Source organism: Podarcis liolepis (assembly GCF_965112155.1).
Source record: "Podarcis liolepis genome assembly, chromosome: 2".
Classification (NCBI taxonomy): Eukaryota; Metazoa; Chordata; class Lepidosauria; order Squamata; family Lacertidae; genus Podarcis; species Podarcis liolepis.
This window is the reverse complement of record NC_139555.1, coordinates 117,996,212-118,013,494: the sequence shown is the minus strand read 5'-3', so window position 1 is coordinate 118,013,494 and position 17,283 is coordinate 117,996,212. Positions and strand designations below refer to the sequence as shown.

Sequence of the window (17,283 nt, the reverse complement as noted above, 5' to 3'; positions counted from 1 at the left end):
AAAAGAAAATACTTCTTTATGCAGCTCTTTGTCACACTATGGAACTCCCTGCCACAGGGATGGCTTTGAAAGAAGATGAGACAAATTCATGGAGGAGAATTAATGGACTATGCAGAATTAGACAAATTGACAGGAAGGATTCGAAACCTGTGGGACCAAAGAGGACTGGAGTAAATATTTGAACTATTTGAAAAGCAACTGTAATAAACAGATTACGCTAGTAGGACTGCAATATGTTTTGTAAGGAGGATTATGCGAAATATTGCAAGGAAGATTATGAAGAGAATATTAGTTAAGGATAATTAAAAGTAATAGAGAAATTAAGAAATGCAGATTAAGCAATAAAGAATGGGAAATCTTCAGAGGCAGTTGACGGAAGTCTAAAAAAATTGTATAAGATAAAAATGTATGTTAAATGACTATGTTAAAAAATTAATAAAAATGTATATATGTATTTTTAAAAATTATGGAGGAGAGGCCTATCGATGGTTAGTAGCCATGAAAGCTATGCTCTGCCTCTGCCAGTGTTTTCCAACTTGGGTCTCCAGCTGTTTTTGAACTACAGTTCCCATCATCCCTGACCATCAGTCCTGCTAGCTAAGGATGATGGGAGTTGTAGTCCAAAAAACACCAGGAAACCCAAGTTTGGGAAACACCGGCCTCCAAGGTTGGAGACACCAATGCTTCTGATGGCAATTGCTGGAAACTACAGGAGGGGAAACTGCTTGAATCCTGCTTGCTGTTTGAGACCAGGATGCTAGACTAGATAAGCTGCTGGCCTGATTCAGAGGCTCTTTTATGTCCTTATGCAGAGCAGCTGATCTACAAGGCAGGCTTAAGCAGCATGTGGACCGACAACTCCCAGAAGTGCAAACTGGATTTCGAAGGGGCAGAGGAACCAGAGACCAAATTGCAAACATGCGCTGGATTATGGAGAAAGCTAGAGAGTTCCAGAAAGACATCTACTTCTGCTTCATTGACTATGCAAAAGCCTTTGACTGTGTCAACCACAGCAAACTATGGCAAGTACTTAAAGAAATGGGAGTGCCTGATCACCTCATCTGTCTCCTGAGAAATCTCTATGGACAAGAAGCTACAGTTAGAACTGGATATGGAACAACTGATTGGTTCTGTTACCGGAAAAATCCGAGGGCTCCCTTGGACAAAAACAAAGACACCAACCAGGATAACTTGGAGCAAAACAGCAGCCTGTAGGCTTGGCCTTTATTGAACTGTTGCAACAGGGTGTTCCCCTCACTTGCAGGAGAGAGGAAAGACCCAGAAAGATGGTGTGCAAGACCTTATAAAAACTTTTGAAATTCCCATCCTCTAGGTCAAGCTCACCCCCAGAAACATCATGCATACATTACAGAAAGGAGGGGTTGGCAACATGCATACATTACAGAAAGGAGGGATTGAGGGAGGAGTTGTGGTGGTAACCTGAGTGTCCTGTCACCTGGCTGGTTCCTCCTTTCCCCCTCCTCATGAGTCACTTCCAGGAGACAAAGGGGAGTTGGCAGTTTCCTGCCCCCAGAGGGAAGATCTGATCATTGTTTCAGTCCATGCTGAATCCACTCCCATATGCAAGTTCTTTGTGATCTTGATTGTCTTCTGTCTGGGATCATTAGGGTTGACATAGCAACTGGGCAGGGCTCCTGTGGATGTGCTGGGATGGTGAAGGGATTATGGCTGACCAGAACCAAGCCACCCCCCTTTGATAGTCCTTGTCATATGGAGTAAAATAAAAATGGAACAGTGCAAATCCGATGTATGGTTGATTTTTCTATGAATTTATAACAAATGTGGCGTATGTAGTGTGTGAGTGTGAGTGTGTGAAGTTTGTACAAACAGAATGATTGGGGTGGGGGGGGTTCCTGCTACAGTTCAAAATTGGGAAAGGAGTACGACAAGGCTGTATTTTGTCTCCTTGCTTATTTAAATTATATGCAGAATTCATCATGCGAAAGGCTGGGCTGGATGAATCCCAAGCGGGAATTAAGATTGCTGGAAGAAATATCAACAACCTCAGATATGCAGATGACACAACCTTGATAGCAGAAAGTGAGGAGGAATTAAAGAACCTTTTAATGAGGGTGAAAGAGGAGAGCGCAAAATATGGTCTGAAGCTCAACATCAAAAAAACGAAGATCATGGCCACTGGGCCCATCACCTCCCGGCAAATAGAAGGGGAAGAAATGGAGGCAGTGAGAGATTTTACTTTCTTGGGCTCCATGATCACTGCAGATGGTGACAGCAGCCACAAAATTAAAAGACGCCTGCTCCTTGGGAGAAAGGTGATGGCAAACCTAGACAGCATCTTAAAAAGCAGAGACATCACCTTGCCAACAAAGGTCCGTATAGTAAAAGCTATGGTTTTCCCAGTAGTGATGTATGGAAGTGAGAGCTGGACCATAAAGAAGGCTGATCGCTGAAGAATTGATGCTTTTGAATTATGGTGCTGGAGGAGACTCTTGAGAGTCCCGTGGACTGCAAGAAGATCAAACCTCTCCATTCTCAAGGAAATCAGCCCTGAGTGCTCACTGGAAGGACAGATCCTGAAGCTGAGGCTCCAATACTTTGGGCACCTCATGAGACGAGAAGGCTCCCTGGAAAAGACCCTGATGTTGGGAAAGATGGAGGGCACAAGGAGAAGGGGACAACAGAGGACGAGATGGTTGGATAGTGTTCTCGAAGCTACAAACATGAGTCTGACCAAACTGCAGGAGGCAGTGGAGGACAGGAGTGCCTGGTGTGCTCTGGTCCATGGGGTCACGAAGAGTCGGACACGACTAAACACCACCACCACCCCTTTAAACAGCCCAGCTTCCTCCAAAGAAAGAAGGGAAGGGAAAGAAAGGTGCACCAGGAAGATTCCGCTAGCGTTTTAGTTCCCCCATGCGCTCGCCATTTCCTGTCCTCTCTAGGACTCTCTAGCTCAGGCCCTTTAACCCCTTTAGTACCACAGCTGAGTTGATGGTGGGGTTGCATTGCCCTGGGCAGAGGGGAGCCGCAGGGGAACTTCCAACATGGGTAGAACATGTGTTTGGGACAGATGAGGTGTCCAGCTTTTCAGAGCCTGCGTCATGGCAGGCAGGAATATGAAGGCTCCGGTGGGCCCTCTGAGCATATGCAGAGTGCATTCATTGCCCTTGGGGAGGTGCCGCGCGGCTCAGTGGAAGAGCACTCGGTTTGCATGCAGGAGGTCCAGAGTTCAAGCCCCAGCTTCTTCCAAGATGTAATTGCTGCATTTGCAGGGGGTTGGACTAGATGACCCTCGGGACCCCTCCCCGCTCTGTGGGGATTTGCACAGCTGAGTCCATTCCCTCCAACATTCCTCTGATGAAAATGGGGACATCGTACTCCATACCTTATTGATAAAATGTGTGTTTTATAAGATCGTGAGGCTAAAGGTGCGTCTCTGGTTGGCTGGGGTTTTTTGGTGTGTGTTTTTTTTTTACAGGCACATGAAGGGTTACATTGTGAGTGTTTTGGTTCCTAGAGAGACTGAGGAGTTGGGGGTGAAGGGGAAATAAATTAGGGCTGCTCACTTCCTGTTCTGGATGCTCCCCACCCCCCACCCCCAGCCCCTCTGCTGCAGGATACAGCCAGACCAGAAAGAGGAGAGCCTCTGTGGGGCTGAAGCAGATCCAGCGCAGTGGGGCAGGATGTGCTGTGAGTTGCATGTGGAGGGGGAAAGGGGAAAGTTTCTAAATGTGCAAGTGGTGCAGAGCAGATGCAAACCCTTGCCCTCTGCCACTTCCGTTCACTTTTGACCTAGATCTTTGATAAAACGGATTTTCGTATGTTTTCCTGTACATGCGTTTCCCTGTACACCACCTCTGTCTACAACTACAGAGTCTCCTCCTCCTCCTCCTCCTCCTCCTCCTCCTCCTCCTCTTCTTCTTCTTCTTCTTCTTCTTCTTCTTCTTCTTCTTCTTGTTTTTCAGTATTTTAGTATTTTATTTCTCCTTCATAAATGCTACCGTTTGCCATTGCATCTTTTTGGCGTTTTAGGATGGGAAAGTCACTTTCGTGCAATTGGGGTGGATGGGGGGTGAGATAGGAAAAAGTGAAGAGGCAGTGGTTCGATAGAGGATTCTTGCAAAAGTGGGGAGGCTTTTAAGAAGAGCGTCTCCTCCTTAATACACATTGAAGTTGTGCCATAGAACATCCTGATACAGTAGATCAATATTTTTAATCAGCCACCAAGCATTGCAATTTGTGCACAAAGAAACAGACATATATGAAGGCAGCTAAGCAGACAACACTGCCCAATTTAAATTAAAAACCACACAAAATCCGAAAGCTCATCGTTGTGACCCTTATTTCTAACAGCAACTGCTAGAAATTTTGCGGGTTTTGCTTATCTTGGTCCACAACGAGGGAGAAAGACACTCAATAACCAACCGGACGTCCTAGTTTAGATAATAATGGGGTGGTAGGTTAACACTTTACCCAAAACTCTGTTTTGTGGTTTGTTTGCTTTTTTACTTAAAAGTTAAATTTGAGGTTGTTTGCTAAGGAGTGTCAGGGGTGTGAAACAGCAAAAGTGACTTCAGGTAGGATTGTGAGCAAGCATAACATTATGGAATTAACCAGGTGTGTAAGCAAATGGATTCAAAGGAAGAAGAGGTATTACCGAGACTCACTTATCTAATAAGAACACTGGGAGTGTGATTTCATATATATATATATATATATATATATATATATATATATATATATATATTCATCTTTTTGTGCCATATGGTTAGAGGAGAGAACTTTGTTTATTGCATTTGTACCTCATCTCTTCCTGCAAGGAGCTAAAGGTGTGGCCTACATGGGTTCTCTTCCTCCTCATTTAATCCTCACAATGACCCTGCCAGGTAGGCTGAGAAGCAATGAATGGCCCAAGGTCACTTAGTGGGTTTCATGGCTGTGGGGTAATTTTAACTCTGGTTGCCCAGGTCCGAGTCTGATACTCAAACCACTAACAGCTCGCATCATCCCTGACCTCTGGAGGGCTGCATAGGTCAGTCACACCGAGTTGGAGTGCTGGACTAGGAAGAGGGAGACACGAGTTCAAGTCTCCACGTGGCTGTAAAGCTCATTGAGCGACCTTTAGCCTCTCACGTTCTCTTTCAGTCTAAAGAGTACTTAACTGGGTTGTTGAGAGGATAAAATGACAAAGGAGATGAGCATTGGTCCATCTATGGACTATGTTGTTCCATTGGTCCATTTAGCTCAGAAGTGAAATGTTCTTCTCATGATGTTGCGCCAGCTGCTAGATCCAGACAGCAGGCCCAGTTTAGCAAAGCGCTTTTAACTGGTACCCTTGCACAAGGGCCTGAGGCTTTTCAAAGCTTGCCAATTATATTTGCCATTGTGCATGTAGAAAAAGAAAAGGTTCAGTCTAGCTGCACAAGCTCTGATCATGAAGAAAGTGACTGGAGGAAAGGGAAAAGTTGAATGAGCACACTTGGAAAAAAGGCAAGGCCTTCTCATTAGTGGCGCCTACCCTGTGGAACACCCCCCCCCCATCAGATGTCAAGGAAATAAACAGCTATCTGACTTTCAGAAGACATCTGAAGGCAACACTGTTTAGGGAAGTTTTTAATGTTTGATGTTTTTCGCTTTTTTATTATTATTCTGTTGGGAGCCACCCAGAGTGGCTGGAGAAATCCAGCCAGATGGGTGGGGTATAAATAAATTATTATTATTATTATTATTATTATTATTATTATTATTATTATTAACATGGAAACCCAGCTTATCCCAAGCTCTGCATGGAGATGCAAAAGATTGAACCCAGGATAGTGCAAGGCAGATGCTCAGCCTGAAGGCTTAAAATGCAGTTTCTCTTTCAGAACGACTCAACAGTCAAAACAGCTTGGTTTGGCTTATTTATTCCACTTTTTGTCTTCTTCATTCAGGGAAAAGAAGTTTCTTTCTTGCTGTCTGGAAATTTTGCTGAATCCAGCATAAAGTCACAATTTGACCGGAGTGACTTGCAGCACCATCGACAGATCCTGCTGGTGTGTCCTGGAGGAATCAGCCTGGCGGATGAAAACATGAGATGCGCTTATTTTAAAGGAGGTGCGACTGATGGAAAGGTCCTCCCTGGCACCACCTGTGGTACATCCACAAAGGCACAAGTCTCTCACACGTTGGATAAGAAGAAGTAAACTCTTTGTTTAGCTCTTCCTTTAAGGAGAAGGCTACAAATATTCTGTTTGTTTGTTTGTTTTAGGCCTGCAAGTCTCGATGTGGCAACATTTCAGAACCCTCGTCGTCCTTCCGGTGATGGGCTTTCCAGCTTAAAATAACACTTTCTACGCTCTCTGTGGACATTGCCTCCAGTGTTCCGACGCCGTCGGACAAAATGGCTGCCGAGCTGAGGGCCGGCGGAGTCATGAGTCTCCCTTTGCAGAACGTTCTAGAACACGAGGCGATCCCTGGCGCGAAACTCAGGGAGGGATCCCAATTGGGGCTTCTGGAATCCGAAGGGGAACGGGTGGTCCCTCGTGTCATCCAGGTTGGGACCATCGGGGAGCTTCTGGGATGGGTGCCCCCCCAAGAGTTGACCCAGGGGTCCGAGGAAGGCTTGGCGCAACGCTGGGAAACTCAGTGGCAGGAGGTCCTAAAGGCCGTGCAGCCCCTGCCCTCCGGGTGGGGAAGCCAACAGCCGTCGAAACCGTTGCTGTGGGGCTCTTGTGAGGCCGTGACGGTTGCTGGCCAGTGGCCCAGCGGAGATGGAGTCGCTCAGCTTCTGGTGGGCAACGGCAGAGGAGCTCCAGCAGCCTTTAGCAATCCGGTCGCTGGAGAAAACAGGACATCGGAGAAAGAGGCCGTGGGAAAGGACGACACTGGCACCGACGCGCAGGGCAGACGTTTCGGGCAGTTTGGCTACCAGGAAGCCGAGGGACCCCGAGAGGTTTGCAAGAAGCTCCGGGAACTCTGCTGGCAGTGGCTGAAGCCGGAGAGGCACACCAAGGAGCAGATCCTGGAGCTGGTGATCTTGGAGCGGTTCCTGACCATCCTGCCTCCGGAGATGCAGAGCTGGGTCAGGGATCGCGGCCCTCAGACCTGTTCCCAGGCGGTGGCCCTGGCCGAAGATTTCCTCAGACGCCAGCAACCAGAGGCCGAGGTAGAGGAGAGAAAGTTTTAAGATTTTATTTTAAATCATTTTGATTTGATTTTCGAAATGTAAAATTAGAACAATCCAAATGTATATCCATATACGGTGGTACCTCGGGCTACAGACGCTTCAGGTTACAGACGCTTCAGGTTACAGACGCTTCAGGTTACAGACTCTGCTAACCCAGAAATAGTACCTCGGGTTCAGAACTTTACCTCAGGATGAGAACAGAAATTGTGCAGCAGGAGGCCCCATTAGCTTCAGGTTAAGAACAGTTTCAGGTTAAGAATGGACCTCGGGAACGAATTAAGTTCTTAACCCGAGGTACCACTGTACAGAGATTACTCTGAATCTCAAGACTTCTCCCCCCTCCCCCTCCGTGGGTCCTGTTGTCAACATTTACAGCTGCATATTATTCCATAGTTTATATTTTGTATCACTCCATACAATGGTACCTCGGGTTAAGTACTTAATTCGTTCTGGAGGTCCGTACTTAGTCTGAAACTGTTCTTAACCTGAAGCACCACTTTAGCTAATGGGGCCTCCTGCTGCTGCCGCGCCGCCGGAACACAATTTCTGTTCTCATCCTGAGGCAAAGTTCTTAACCTGAAGCAATATTTCTGGGTTAGCGGAGTCTGTAACCTGAAGTGTATGTAATCTGAAGCGTATGTAACCCGAGGTACCACTGTATTGTCCATAATAATTGTTTCACTACAAGTGAGTTTAAAATCCTGCTCATGTTTTCATCTGCTTGCAATGGTCTCCTAAATAAGTTTTTTAAAAATCCCATTCCTTTTATAAAGTTTTTGTCCTCTTGTTTCCTGAGCTTTCCAGTCCATCAGCTCAGTTTGCCATTCCTCTCTGGTAGGGACTCTTGTCTTCTTTCCGTCTCTGGGCTAGTAACATCTATGCAGCAGTTGTATACATAAAATGTCTTCTTTGGAATATAATTCCTATAATTCCTAATAGAAAAGCTCCTGGGTTTTTTTAACAAAAGTTTCATTTTAAACATTTTTTTAAAAAAATTCATTATATATCATCTCCCAGAAAGATTTTATTACCTTACACGACCACCACATATGATAATTTTTCTTTTTCTTTACATTCCCAGCAGGTATTTGCACTAGTTCTATACATTTTTGCTAACTTACTAGGAGTCAAATACCACCGGTACATCATTCTCATATAATTTTCAGTGTACAGCATGCTGTAGATTTCAAATCTGTTTTCCATAACCTTTCCCAATCTGCCATCTGGATATTGTGTCCCAAATCCTTTGCCCAGTGTATCATTGCTGATTTGACCTGGTCGTCTTTTGAGAAAGTTTTCAGATTTGATCTTCCTCAGGGTGAGCCTGAGGGGGGTTCGCCCTCCTGACTCCAAGGCGTTGACTTGACGGGAATCCTCTCTGCTCTTTTAGGCACTGGGGAGACACGAGGAGGAGGTGATTGTGGTCTCCCCTGAGGCCGAGTGGTCGCCGTTGGAGGGGAACCTGGGTCCCAACTCATTGGGTATGTATGAATTGTATGGATCCCATTGATCCCATTTAGATTGAATCATAGAATCATAGAGTTGGAAGAGACCACAAGGGCCATCGAGTCCAACCCCCTGCCAAGCAGGAAACACCATCACAGCACTCCTGACATATGGTTGTCAAGCCTCTGCTTAAAGACCTCCAAAGAAGGAGACTCCACCACACTCCTTGGCAGCCAATTCCACTGTCGAACAGCTCTTACTGTCAGGAAGTTCTTCCTAATGTTTAGGTGGAATCTTCTTTCTTGTAGTTTGGATTTCTTGTAGATTGTTTGCTCTCCAATCTTGTTTGTGGGCTTCCCATGGAGGTATCTGTTTTTATTTTTATTAGGTATTTTGTGGTTTTATATCTTGATTTTATTCTGGGGAGGGTGGGGTATAAGATCATCACCATTATTATTATTATTATTATTATTATTATTATTATTAGAACCACCCTGAGACCCCCGGGTATTGGGCAGTATATAAATTCTAATGATGATGATGATGATGATTTCTTGGCAGAAGAGACAAGCCATAGAGAAGGAAACAGCTAGAGGAATCTAGGAAAATGCTAGCTGCTAGAGCAAAGTAAATAGAGGCATAATTGACCAGAATAGCAGAGCAAAAGGCCTGTGAAAATTGTGCAGCTCATCCAATGAGATAAAGAGAGTCAGATTTCTCTGAGCTTTAGAAGCTAAAATGAGAGAGGGTGTTTAAGATGTCATGCAAATGCCCCGTCAAAATGTGGCCATGTGGAAGCAGCATTGGTGTCCAGCAGAGCTCTTTTGTATATTTTTAAATACTGTGCAGTAAAATCCAGCCTGATTCTTCTGTTTCTTTTTCCCGTTCAGGGAAAGTGAACCTGGATGGTTATGCGGTCTCAGCTGGAGAAACAACTCTGAATGGGAGCAAGCTGGGCCCTTTCCAGCGAGGAAGTCCCAGGCTACCGGTGATGCTCGGGACGTTATTGGGGCGGCCTGGTTCCCTCGAAAGCAGCTGTGATCTGGAACAGGAGAATGAGACGGAGCCGCTGGAGAGGTGGGACGAAGCCACGCTCTGCAGCGAGGGGGTCTACGAGACCGTTGTGCGCTTGGAAGAATATGGCCACTGGTGCCTCGAATGTGGGGAAAGCTTCCAGGATGCGTGGCAGCTGGATAGACACCAGAAGACCCACACTGGCCGCAAGCGTCCCGAGTGCCCGGAATGCGGGAAGAGTTTCCGGGACATCTCACATGTCCTCCGGCACCAGACAGTCCACACCGGAGAGAAGCCGTATTCCTGCTCCGAGTGCGGGCAGAGCTTCACCCAGAAGCCGGCACTCAACAGACATCTCAGAAAACATCTGGAAGAAAAGAACTACACAGGTACGTACGCCGTAATCAATTTTGCTGGTGCCACAAAAGATGAATATGAGGGAATAGAATCGGCACACACACAAAATATAAAACTTTAAAATAACTGCACAAACCCTGCAGCTCCATCCAGATTATTGAAACTATGCAACTTACAATAGAAGATGTAATACAGTGGTACCTTGGTTCCTGAACGGCTTGGCTCCTGAACAAATCGGCTCCCGAACGCCGCAAACCCAGAAGTGAGTGTTCCAGTTTGCGAAGGTTTTTCGGAAGTCGAACGTCCAATGTGGCTTCCGATTGAGTGCAGGAAGCTCCTGCAGCCAATTGGAAGCTGTACCTTGGTTTTCGAACCGTTTTGGGAGTTGAACGGACTCCCAGAACGGATTAAATTTAAGAATCAAGGTACGACTGTATTTGGATTCCAACTTTGGTGTGTTGCTATACTTAATAGCGTTTGTTGTGGGGGAGGAAGGGAAAAGGAGATTGTTAGCCGCTTTGAAACTCCTTAGGGTAGTGATAAAGCGGGATATCAAATCCAAACTCTTCTTCTTGTTCTTAATATTCCACAATAATATGAAACCGCGGGGCTTCCCACAGGATCATCAGGAGCGTTCAACTTTCCGCATTCTGCTATGAATAATTGCAAGGGACAAAGTGATTACCTCTTGCTGTGTGAGAGATAAGGAAATGCCTCTTCTAATATTATCTTAAGAAGAGGAATTCCGTCTGTGTGTTTGTGAGAGAGAGAGAAAGGCAGAGTGCCTCTCCTAAAATGACAGTGAAAGAAGTATTAGGAGGAGGAATGTCTGTTCTCAGATGTTCCTGATACTGTCCTCATAAGATACTGTATTAAACATAACCTTCACAGAAAAACAAAATCTGCTGCCCAGTTAATAAGAGACACCCTTTTTAGCTTATCAAAAATATTTTTATCTGTCCTTCTATCTGTCTGTCTGTCTATCTAATCTACTGTACAGTGGTGCCTCGCAAGACGAAATTAATTCGTTCCGCAAGTTTTTTCTTCTTGCGAGTTTTTCGTCTTGCGAAGCACGGTTTCCCATAGGAATGCACTGAAAATCAATTAATGCGTTCCTATGGAGACCGCCTTCAGACCAGGTCCAGGGACAGTCTGTCCCCAGACCTCTTCTGAAGGCTGGCGGGGGGAGAAGGGCTTTTCTTCCCACCGCCAGCCTTCAGAACAGCCTTCTGAATGTTGGCGGTGGGGAGGAAAACCTTCCTCCCACCGCAAGTCTTCAAAACAGGTCCGGGAACAGAGGAGAAGCGCTGCGCGCCTTCCCCTCTGTTTCCGGACCTGTCCTGAAGGCTTGCGGTGGGAGGAGGGCTTTCCTCCCCACCGCCAACATTCAGAATGCTGTTCTGAATGTTGGCGGTGGGAAGGAAAAACCCTCCTCCCACCGCAAGCCCCGGGAACAGAGGAGAAGCGCTGCGCGCCTTCTCCTCTGTTCCCGGACCTCCCACCACAAGCCTTCAGGACAGGTCTGGGAACAGAGGAGAAGGTGCGCTGCGCTTCCCCGCTGTCCCAGGAGATTTCCCTATGGGCTTTCGTCTTGCGAAGCAAGCCCATAGGGAAATTCGTCTTGCGAAGCCTCTAAAAATCGGAAAACCCTTTCGTCTTGCGGGTTTTTCGTTTAGCGAGGCATTCGTCTTGCGGGGTACCACTGTATTTACTTACTTAATTTCTTACTTTGAGCAGGCTCGTACTCAATAATTCTCAGAAACCAAAAACCAGTGCAGTTTTGAAAGGTTCATTCTGCAACCTTGATTCAAAATGGCATCCAATTGTAGAGACACATAGACAAAAAAACCCCTGCTTCTTGATCTTGGGAACTATCATGCAACATTTGTTTGTGATCTCTTAAGAGGTGTCTAAATAAACAGCAAACGAGTAACTTTCCAAAACGTGTGGTAGTTTTCAATCACGTATGGTACACAAACGCCGCTTGGCACCATAGTTTCCAACCGGTGCACTAAAGGATCATAAAAGTTTTGCATCTGTTAAAATTCACCTAAGCAAATGATCTTTTTAAACCTTGCAACGCTCCTTCCTCATGTGGGATCTCATACCGCTCCCCGCCTCTGGCCAAACAGGTTTCAGCGTCACCGTCCGACCCCCGAAGACGCTTGTGGGCCGCAAACGCCCCGAGTGCCTAGAGTGCGGGAAGAGTTTCCGGGACATTTCGCAAGTCCTTCGCCACCAGACGGTCCACACGGGAGAGAGACCGTACAGCTGCCTCGAGTGCGGACAGAGCTTCACTCAGAAACCCGCCCTCAGCCGACACCAGAGGAAGCACGTAGAAGGCAGCCACAGTGCAGGTATGGGGCTGGGCTTACCCTCTGGGACCACAGCTTCCAGCCAGAGCCGGATCTGGGTTCAGGGGAGCCCTTGGGCAAAGACCCCCTTTCAATGTATCCCCCTCCCTGCTGCCACTGATGTCGCCCCTTCCCTGTTAGGACTATTCACATCACCTAGTTTCTGGTTCTTTTTTGAAGTAGGGGTGCCAGAGATTGAACCGGGTGTGTGTGAGTCAACCTGAACAACAACAACAACAAGCGGCAGCAATTTATACCCCGCCCATCTGGCTGGGTTTCCCCAGCCACTCTGGGCGGCTCCCAACAGAATATTAATAATAATAATAATAATAATAATAATAATAATAATAATAATAATAATAAAGCGATAAAACATCAAACATTAAAAACTTCCTAATACAGGGCTGCCTTAATATGTCTTCTGAAAGTCAGGTAGTTGGTTATTTCCTTGACATCTGCTGGGAGGGCGTTCCACAGGGCAGGCACCACTACTGAGAAGGCCCTCTGCCTGGTTCCCTGTAACCTCACTTCTCGTAGGGAGGGAACCGCCAGAAGGCCCTCGGAGCTGGACCTCAGTGTCTGGGCAGAACAATGGAGGTAGAGATGCTCCTTCAGGTACTGGGCCGAGGCCATTTAGGGCTTTAAAGGTCAGGACCAACACTTCGAATTGTGCTCGGAAACGTACTGGGAGCCAATGTGGGTCTTTCAAGACCGGTGTTATATGGTCCTGGTGGCCGCTCCCAATCAACAGTCTAGCTGCTGCATTCTGGATTAGTTGCAGTTTCTGGGTCACCTGCAAAGGTAGCCCCACGTAGAGCGCATTGCAGTAGTCCAAGCAGGAGATAACCAGAGCATGCACCACTCTGGCGAGGCAGTCCACAGGCAGATAGGGTCTCAGCCTGCGTACCAGATGGAGCTGGTAGACAGCTGCCCTGGACACAGAACTGACCTGCGCCTCCATGGACAGCTGTGAGTCCAAAATGACTCTCAGGCTGCGCATCTGGTCCTTCAGGAGCACAGTTACCCCATTCAGTACCCCATCCACACCTGCCCGCCCCCCTGTCCCCCCAAAACAGTACTTCTGTGGTGGAGATTTGGTCTCTTACTTGAGAATTTTCAGGGCCTCTGCATCGTCTCGATGGGACAGCTGTGTGATATGCTGCTAGGTGCAGCAACTGAACATAAAACGGTGGATTAAGCAGAGAGGTGGATCCAGCATTTTGTGGTGGGTTAGAGTTTCAGAGTAGGACCTGAGTAACCAAGATTCAAATCCCCACTTACTCATGAAGCTTGATGGGTGACTTTGGGCCAGTCACACACAGGCACGCTCTCCTTCTCTCAGCCTAACCTCCTTTTTTTTTTTTTTTTTGGAGAAAAAGGTGAGATATAAATGCAAATAAATAAACCAAAGAGTTGGAATCATAGAAGCGAAGAGTTGAAAGGAACAGCCGTCCCATACGGGGATCAAACTTGCCACCTTGCCATTATCAGCACCATGCACTAACCAATAAGTCTCACTAGTGCAACAAGTTTCCCCCCTGTCCATGCATGCACAGAAACACCCCAAAATGACTCTGTAGGATTGGCAGAGCCCACCCAGAACAGCGTGTAGAGGGAGAAGAAACGCCTGCACCGATAGAATGAAAGCCATTTGCATGCTTTAAGAGGTTTGAAAAGGTCTTGGACAAATAATGATAACGACATGTTATAATAGTATAACAGATACAAAAACTTATGGAATACAGTGGTACCTCCGGTTATGAATGGGATCCGTTCTGGAAGCCTGGCCATATCCTGAAGATTTCGTTACTGAAGGACCCACTTCTGGGTTTGCCGCGTCCGCAACCTGAAGTTTACATTACCTGAAGGTAATGTAACCCGAGGGTCCACTGTATACAGAAATGGCAAATCTTACCAGAAGAAAAAGATCAAGATAACAAACTTTTAATAAAAGAATGGAAATGTTTTTTTTGAATATTTACAGATAAGGACATTGACAGGATTATTGTAATAACCTGCAGTTTTATATTTAAAGTAGATGAATAAATGAGTAAATTAAGTTAATTTGGAATATGTAGAAAATACAAAAAATAAATTTAAGGAACCGGAGAAAGGGGGAAGGAAGATGAGTTTTGAAATGTTAAAATGATTGTAAAATTATTGAAATGTATAAAATTGAAAATCTTAAAAACAGTAACAGAGACACTTACTTGCAGGTGCAACATTTGTGTGTGTGCATTTGTGAAATATATTAATTTCTCCAATCCTTTCCCTAGCACGAGACATGACATCTGCTTGGATTCTCTCTTTCTCCCTGCAGGTGACGGAAAAGTGTCTTCAAGCCAGGAAAAGGCCGGCATGCAGCCAGGATCCTTGCAGCCCTGCCCGTCAGCAGCATCCCAAGAGAGCGTTGCTGGCACCTTCTCCAGCGGATACTGGCCAGCGGGGGACTCTCCGTGGGGAGCTGCCCCAAGCCGGGTTGGGGCTGCCACCAAAGCTGCCCGAAAAAAGCTGAGCCGCAGGGGGCAAAAAAACCACTGGTGCTTCCTCTGCGCAAAAGGCTTCCGGGACAAGGCGGACTTGGTGAGGCACGAGAGGATCCACACAGGTGAAAAGCCCTACTCGTGTCTGGACTGCGGGCGGCGGTTCAGCTACACGTCGAGTTTGTACAAGCACCAGCTCATCCACCGCCAGCCCATCAATCTAGAGTTGAAACCGGTGACCCAGGAGTTCTTAAACCATGGGCAAAACGGTGTTGCGCACCCCCAGGCGGCTGGGGAGGAAGGGGCGTTGGGCAACGGCATGAAGGTCGAGGACTGCGAAGGGGAGCCTTACACTGGGAATGTGGTGCTGTTAGCAGGGGGAGCGGCAGAGAGGTGAAGCGCTTTTTGACATTTTTAACAGGCAGAGTCGAAACCTCCTGGCTGAAAAAAACAAGCAAAGCAGAGACAGCTGCCGGGGGGGGGGTGATGAATTTATCCTTGAGAGATGGGGTGGTCCCTGGCTGCTTGAAGGAGGCAGTGGTCAAAAGATGGTTCGGAAACTTCAGCCGGTGCCGAATTCAACGGCCAGGTTGCTCACCTGGGCAAGGCAGTTTGAGCCCATCACGCAACGATCCTAGCCTGTCCGCATTGGTGTCCTGATCCACCGGCCCAAAGGGAGTGGTGGGGTGCAGGGATACCAAAGAAGGGTGTCAAAAACATCAGTTTTCGGGCTTTATTAAAAGAAAGGCGTAGGGTTGCCTGCATTGCAGGGGGTTGGACTAGATGACCCAAGGGGTCCCTTCCAACTGTACAGTTCGACTTGCAGCAAATCATTCGGCCAGCCTTTAGTTTCCAGGCCCGATTCGAAGTGCTGGTTCTGACCTAGAAAGCCTTAAACAGCCGAGGGCCACAATACCTCAAGGACCACCTCTCCCTACATGAACCAACCCCGGACCCCGTGATCATAAAACGAGGCCCTTCTTTGTGCGCCTCCTCCACACGAGGTCAGGAGGGTGGCAACACAGGAATGGGCCTTTTTTGTGGTGGCTCCCCGTTTGTGGACTGCTTCTCCCCAGGGGGGGCTCAACTGGCACCTTCAATACATATCTTTAGGTGCCAGGCAAAAACATTTCTCCATAACCAGGCCTTTAGCTGATTAACATTCTATGGGTTTTTGAATGCATTTGTGTGATGGTCCGACCCCCTGTACTGCAGGGATCTCGAACTGGATCATACATGACCGATGGCCATGCAACCTCTGCTTTGAAACCTCCGAGGAAGGAGAGTCCCTCCCGCCTCTCACAGGAATCTGCTCCACTTTCATTTTATTAATGCATTTTGCGTTCTCATTTTGTATTCTTCTCTTGTGAACCGCCTTGCGATCTCCGGATGAAGTGTGGCAATTCAGACAATAGCAAATATAAACAATAAATAAAATAGCCAGCTCGAGAGTCTCCTTCGGTTTGCTCCCACCACCTGCCATGTACATATTGTGTAAAGAGGGTTTCTTATGCTTCATGATAATGATTACCGTTAATAATATTATGGACAATAACACTGGACTTCAGTGACCCCCCTGCTTTCAAGTATTTGGACTGTGGGGACCCTAGCCACAAACATTGTCTTATTTCTCGTTTTAAATAAAAATATAAACTAACTGCGGGTCACAAGTGTGTGTTATTTCTAGAAATAAACCCCTTGAGGGAGATTGCTTAAGCGACCTTCTGTTATTGATTGACAGCTTTCTGCCTTATGTACCCAGGATGTCACTACAGTTTGTGGGCAATTTCCAAAGATCTCAGAAGCCTGTACCTTCCAGAAAAAGGCGAACTCATTTTTGTTCCTACAAGCTCTTCCAGCTGGGTGAATAGGATGGCAGGCCTTAGGGGTCCATTTCCTATTGTTTTTCCATTTGTCAGGTTTTTTTTGAATGCTGTTTTTATTATATTTCGTACATCACCGTGGGACATATGCGGATGACATGGGATTGTAGCTCAACGGATAATTGCTGTTCAATCCAGAACACCAAAGGGCTTTGCTGATTCTCCAGTGCAGCCGATAATGCCTGTCTCAATCTGCTTTCAGTTTGTTGCTGGTTTTATCTTCTGAATGTTTTGAGGAGCTGCTTTTACTGACATTTTTGCCGTTCTGTTCTCTCTGTGAACCACTTTGAGATTGGCGCGTTTTTTTTAACAGCCCAGCGGTGGACAACTTTCAGGAAATAAATAAATAAGATCTCACTTTGAAAAGTGCCAAATTCTCGGGAGAATCTTGATGAGGGCTTAATAATAATAATAATAATAATAATAATAATAATACAGCCATACCTTGGGTTACAGACGCTTCGGGTTGCGTGATTTCAGGTTGCGCACTGCACCAAACCCGAAAGTACCGGAACGGGTTACTTCCGGGTTTTGGCGCATTCGCAGAAGCGCTAAATCGCGCTTTGCGCAGAAGCGTTGAATCGCAACCCGTGTGT

The 17,283-nt window shown here is 46.6% G+C and overlaps 1 protein-coding gene across 5 annotated transcripts; it reads left to right on the top strand.

Moving 5' to 3' along the window:
• The first annotated feature begins 3,491 nt into the window (after nt 1-3,491).
• LOC310701241 (uncharacterized protein) lies at nt 3,492-16,461 on the top strand. 5 transcript variants are annotated; one of them, XM_083491831.1, is made up of 7 exons: nt 3,545-3,672; nt 5,916-6,078; nt 6,233-7,129; nt 8,541-8,631; nt 9,487-9,999; nt 12,100-12,324; nt 14,642-16,461. In XM_083491831.1, exons 3-7 carry the CDS (start codon nt 6,365-6,367, stop codon nt 15,199-15,201), a joined length of 2,154 nt encoding a protein of 717 aa, XP_083347957.1. In that variant the 5' UTR covers nt 3,545-3,672; nt 5,916-6,078; nt 6,233-6,364; the 3' UTR covers nt 15,202-16,461. The 5 variants fall into 5 exon arrangements, with proteins under 5 accessions (XP_083347954.1, XP_083347956.1, XP_083347958.1 ...); XM_083491829.1 differs by having other exon boundaries at nt 5,916-6,117; XM_083491828.1 differs by having other exon boundaries at nt 3,492-3,672; nt 5,916-7,129.
• The last annotated feature ends 822 nt before the right edge of the window (nt 16,462-17,283 follow it).

Excerpts from the sequence above, each read along its gene's own strand:
- LOC310701241 (XM_083491828.1), top strand. The coding sequence starts at position 6,365 with ATGGCTGCCGAGCTGAGGGCCGGCGGAGTCATGAGTCTCCCTTTGCAG. Across the intron at positions 7,130-8,540 it reads GCCAGCAACCAGAGGCCGAG|GCACTGGGGAGACACGAGGA; the intron begins GTAGAGGAGAGA and ends CTGCTCTTTTAG. Across the intron at positions 10,000-12,099 it reads GGAAGAAAAGAACTACACAG|GTTTCAGCGTCACCGTCCGA; the intron begins GTACGTACGCCG and ends CTGGCCAAACAG.